Genomic DNA, 5,879 nt, shown 5'->3' with positions numbered 1-5,879 from the left:
CTAACAGCCCATGAGGCATGCTGATAGTTGGGGAAGCCTCAACTAACACCTGGCTGTGAACTTTCGGAGGAATTCTGCAAAGGCCCTCAATAACGACTTCACTTAGTGGGGGTACCACGACAGCTTGACGACCGGCAACTTTAACATAGCCAATCTTGCCTTTGGGGCCAACAAACTGTTCTTCCTTTGCCATCTGTACAAACACACGGTGCAAATTTCCCACTCCAGAAGACTCGTTGTGGCGATCCATCATCTGCACTCCGTGCATGTCATTAAAAAGACTGCGCAGGTCACAAAGGACATTCATGCCCAAGATGCCAGGTACCTGACTAGACGCCTTCCCCCTGGTTGTGTCATCTCGCAGCACGAACACACACTTCCCGGTTAGTTTCTTCCCAAAACACTCAACGTCTGTGTACAAACAGCCCAAAACCGGAATATCCAGCCCGTTGGCCGCTGTCAACTTGACCCATTTTGCTGGGGACAATGCCTTTCCTCTAAAGTGCTTTTTGAAATGGTCCTCAGACATCGTGGTAACCTCCGAGCCTGTGTCAAGCAAGCAGCATGTCTTAACACCATCTATGCTGACATCAACCGTGAAACAGTTGCCAAAGGCACCCATTGGTGTAGCTCTCTGCTCAGTCACGAGTGTGGATGCTGGATTGATAGCCCCCCCGGTTGCTGTTTTGATAGCTCCCTCAGCCTGACCATCTTGATCGCCCCCGGACACATCCGATATGATAGCATTAGCTTGGCGCCGTTTCCCCTGGCCCATCCGACATTCCCTGCTTATATGTCCTGGCTCCCCACAGTTGTAGCATATCAGCTGTCCCAACTCGTCCCTCTGTGGGGGTCTTTGCTGTTTAGGCCTAACGGTTACATGCTTTTCAGGCCTCTGTACTACGCTGTAAAGTTCTTCCTGTCTCGCAGCTAATTTCTGGATTGCTTCATGTAGAGACTGTAATGTCAATGCTGAGGGTGTGTCTTCAGTGGCTACACTATTTACGGTGCTACGAGTATGGCTTTTGTCACGTGTGGTTTGGGAGGTCTCCTCCTCCTCTGACCAATCAATTGCTGCTTTCATCAACTCCTGAAATGTTAGCCCTGACTGTTCTTTTGCCTGTCTCTTTATTTCTCTTCTGAGGTTATCATCTTTGAGGCCAAGGACAAACTGCTCTTTCAACATGACATCAGTGTCCGAGATGCATTTTGGATCACGACGCTTTAGACGGCGAAGTTTCTCCTCTAATTCGTACCCGTAAGCTCGTATCCGCTCAGCTGCTGCTTGTTTCCGGTCATAAAATTCCCTCAGCCTAATGCCCACTGGAACTTTATCCCCATAAACTTCTTCTAGCATCTTGAAAACATTTCCAATGTCAGTCTCATCATCTTTGACTCTCAGTTTTACAGTTACCTTGGCCTCCCCTTTCACATGTTGTCTGATTAATTCAACTTTGTCCTCATCTGGAATTTTACATACTGAAAAGTGGGACTTAACAGCTGTGATCCATTCCTCAATGCACATTTCCCCTTCTTTTTGTGCACCACTAAAGTCTGGACATTTTCTGTCTCTTTGTATGTATACTGTAGTGGGGGTTTTCTGCTCAATGACCACCTTTGCCATTTCCATTGCATCCCTTTGGTCACTTCTTGCCTGCGCAAGTAACTGCGCCTGTTCCCTCATGTGTTTCGACTGCTCTTCAAATTTTCCTTGCAGCTCTTCAAATTGTTTCTTCAAGGCATCCATGACTGTAGCCTGATGACTGAGACCCTACTTCTGAATGGCACTAACAAAGGCTAATAAGTCTAAGAATAGTAGTGAGGGGTTTTGATTAGGTAAATATCCTGTTCGTGACGCCATAATGTAACCTCACTCCAGCACACTCATGTTGTGGTATAGAAAAGTTACCTTTTATTTCTCTATTGCTTTAACTACAATTGAACTCTTTGAAAATGAAAACGTCCTATCCTTAGATCCTTAGATCTACACATAAATGAAGCCTTACTCCGGAATTTATCAAACTGAAAATGAGGAGCACCTAACACAAACAGTTACCCATTTGAAGTAGAAAACCCAAATAATGACAGTAGTAATTGTAAATCACATAAGCTCCCTAACGTACTTCATAAGTATAGCTCACCATAACCAGTAGGTCTTAACAACACTCTCAAAACAGGCATTTATATTCAGTAAACCCCCATCCATACATCATAACATCAATAGCACGTAACACATTGTAAATACCCTTGCAGGCAAAACGCCAGTATCACAAAAGTCACGAGTATTCTCACTGCTGATCACTGTTGTCACTGTTTCGTTAAGTGTTCACTCAGTGTCAAGCCACTAGATGGTCACGTAAAAGTGTTCCATACAAAAAGTATTGTTCACGGGATGCACGTCTTGTCAGTGACTGGAGTGGAGAGTCTCATGTGGCAGGGAATACTCACAGACCACACCGAGAGTGCCGCGGGGGTGGGAGAGAGGAGGGACAGATGACAGGGAGAAGCGCTGGTTTCTCGTACAAGCTGGCAGGATGAAGCGTCCAACGTCGATCCAGCAGAACGACGACACTAATATGATATTCTCTAAAGCTAGTTTAACTTCACAGTAAAATAACTAGTGAGGCAATTCCTCCTCACGCTACGACGTCATACACTTTCTGAACAGCAACGACGCAAAGTTGATTGAAGTCTATTCTTCTCTGTGACACGACCGCTCCAGATATTCTTCGTCCACCACAGGGACACAATAACACTACTTTACACTAAACTTAGCAAATATATATGCAACTCGGTAAAATAAGTTCACTTTCTTCAGGCTTACTTAGCTAACGTGTCTAGTCCACGGAGGCTGCCATCTTCCATCCTTGTCCTTTTTCGCGCTACTCCTCCAAGTCCCGCCCTCTCCACACACCCCATTGGACGGCACACCAACTTCCTCAGCCACTGATTGGTTTACCGCCAATCCATGTCCTAGGCTGCTATTGAATGTAGTTCTTCACAGGGGAGGGTTTGACAGTCAAAATGAAAGTGCACAGAATAATTATGTCCACAGTCTAAGGCACCCTTACATATAACAATAACTACAAACAAATATCGCTCTCGTTAATATGAATGACGACATTCACACATAAGTTATAACGATAACGACATGAACAACGATATTGTCAGGGATCACTTTCAGACTGATTTTGAGAATGATCCAAATCTAAAAGCCAATCAGAACCCATCACTTTTTAGCCATCACATTCATTAATATGAGGAGAGATCTTTTTTATCGTTGGTCAGTGAACCCTTTTATTTTTATGGTCATCGTTACAGTTATTGTTATCGTTATCGTTATAGTTATTGTTCTTGGTGTGAATGCTGCTTTACACTTGCATCGGAGACACGGGGTCAGGTTCGGGGGAAAGCCTTCACATATCACAGATACTTCATGTGGTTTCTGCCACAGTTATATCACTCACAAAAGGATGACACAGATGACAATGGCAGTATGAGGAGACAAAGAGGGTGGGGGTACAGGTTGGGTATTCGTATCACTTTTTGTATCAGGGTCAGAACATGGTGCCAGAATATATCACTTAAGGTTATTTTCAACTTCACAAAATGATTGACCATTTTTCCCTCTGAGCGCTAAAACACTTTAGCTCAGAGTCAGTGACAGAGCTGAGAACCAAAGACGAAGATATCTTTGTGTACATAATACTCGCTTCACGCGGCCAGACTCCCTGAATCTCCTTAGCAGCGTGGACTCTCTCTGTCCGCCCCTCTCAAGCCAAGACGGCTTAGTGGAAATGGTGGAGATTAGAGCAGGCTTCTCTGACCTTCTCCCCCAAACAAACATCGCTGCGTTGGGGGAAGGAAAGGCTACCCCATGGCCCTTAGCATCCCACCACCACCACCACCGCCCTCCAACAGTCCTGAACATGATGGATGAAACCAGAGATGCGTCTCTGTCCATTTTCATATGACACATGAACAAGAGCAAGACAGTCTATCCCCTCCCAGCCCCTATACCCTCCCAAGTTCAGCCCCAACGACCCACCAATGCTCTAATCAGAATGTACCCCAAATGTCCACCTCTTTCACAACACTCGTCCCCTCTTAATTCTTAACCCCCCCCCCCCCCCCCCCCACCCCAAAACCCACCCCTCCCACCCCCCCACTCCTGCCCCCCATACACATAGACTCTGCCGTGCTCTAGTCTAGTCGGCGAAGAGGATGAAGCCGGTGAAGGTGCTGTACTTGTTGCTGTTGCCGCCGTGAGCCTTGCCGCCGTCCAGCTTGATGAAGACCTCGTCGCCCGCGTCCAGGTGGAGCACCACGCTGTTGGAGGCGTAGTCGTAGCTCTGGTCCTGGTCCTGGGCGATCGAGCTGGCACGCACCTGAGGGCACACACGTACAGGGAAAACACACACACACACACACACACACACACGTGATTACTCTTTGATTTGTTGATGGAAATCTAGTTTTGGGCCCAAGCACTGTATCAGAAATAGGAAAAAAAAGATATGATAAAGATATGATTGTTTTCATTACTTTGAATTGACCTGTATCTAAAAAAATAACTTAAAAAAAACAAACAAACATTTATTTTGTGTATCTCAAGTCACGTAATCAAGTCAACGTAGTCAAGTCAAGTAATTCCCACTATCACACTTTTAAAAGTTCAGAAAACATAACATTTTGAAAGGCACAAAGCTGTGAGATCTAAACAAGTTCTCAACAAAACAACAACATCCTGTGCAGTTTGTACGCCACATATATCAACGCGCGAAGCTCTAGAGTGGCCATGTGTTTCTCTCTGTCCAGTAACCTACAGTGTAGTGCAGTGCAGTGGCATTTGAAGATGTATGTGATCTCCATAGGCCCTCTCTCTGTTGTGTGTTGAGAGGGTAAAGCTGTTGTTGTGTGTTGAGAGAGTACAGCTGGCTCTGGGGCTAATGAGCCACTCAGTACTTTGTCACGGCGCTAAAGAAAAGTGCTGCTAATGCTGATGATTTCATACAAGCCTCAAGTGGAGCGCCGTCTTGACTGACCCTAATGAAACGGAATCGTTCCCAACTGATCTAAAAGCTCGGCTGCGCTGGGCACGGAGCTGAAGCGCTCTGTTCATGGAGCGTCTGCTGCTACAATTAGCTTCAACTGTAACCAACGCGTCCGCTGCTACAATTAGCTTCAACTGTAACCAACGCGTCTGCTGCTACAATTAGCTTCAACTGTAACCAACGCGTCTGCTGCTACAATTAGCTTCAACTGTAACCAACGCGTCTGCTGCTACAATTAGCTTCAACTGTAACCAACGCGTCTGCTGCTACAATTAGCTTCAACTGTAACCAACGCGTCTGCTGCTACAATTAGCTTCAACTGTAACCAACGCGTCTGCTGCTACAATTAGCTTCAACTGTAACCAACGCGTCTGCTGCTACAATTAGCTTCAACTGTAACCAACGCGTCTGCTGCTACAATTAGCTTCAACTGTAACCAACGCGTCTGCTGCTACAATTAGCTTCAACTGTAACCAACGCGTCTGCTGCTACAATTAGCTTCAACTGTAACCAACGCAACTGGCCACAGCAGGTGTGATAGCGACAGCGTACTATTTTTACGCCACTTCACCTGTGGAGGTACAGTCCGAGCCTAAAGGGCATGACGTGCTTCCCCACCTGTATACTGTGCACACAACGTGGGATGAGAATTGCGTCAACACACATGTGGGAGGATTGTTGTGCTTCACTTATCAAAAAGTCCTGTAGGATTCCAATCAGATAACAATAGGATCCTATAGGATTGACAATCCTATAGGATTCCAATCAGATTTTGTATTTTTTCTCTTTTTTTTGGACAATCGCATCTTTCTAAATCCTATAGGA

The 5,879-nt window shown here is 45.7% G+C and overlaps 1 protein-coding gene across 1 annotated transcript in view; it reads right to left on the bottom strand.

The window, feature by feature from the left end:
- Nucleotides 1-4,201: 4,201 nt before the first annotated feature.
- The window catches only part of LOC134070250 (C1q-related factor-like), an 8,854-nt gene continuing 7,176 nt past the window's right edge, over nucleotides 4,202-5,879 (bottom strand). The window contains exon 2 of the mRNA XM_062526534.1: nucleotides 4,202-4,388. Within this exon, the coding sequence (XP_062382518.1) occupies nucleotides 4,209-4,388 (180 nt within the window). The 3' untranslated portion in view covers nucleotides 4,202-4,208. The remainder of the gene's footprint in view (nucleotides 4,389-5,879) is intronic.

The sequence above is a fragment of the Sardina pilchardus genome, chromosome 22 (genome assembly GCF_963854185.1).
Source record: "Sardina pilchardus chromosome 22, fSarPil1.1, whole genome shotgun sequence".
Classification (NCBI taxonomy): domain Eukaryota; kingdom Metazoa; phylum Chordata; class Actinopteri; order Clupeiformes; family Clupeidae; genus Sardina; species Sardina pilchardus.
The sequence above is the reverse complement of the archived record's forward strand: the minus strand, read 5'-3'. Positions and strand labels throughout refer to the sequence as shown.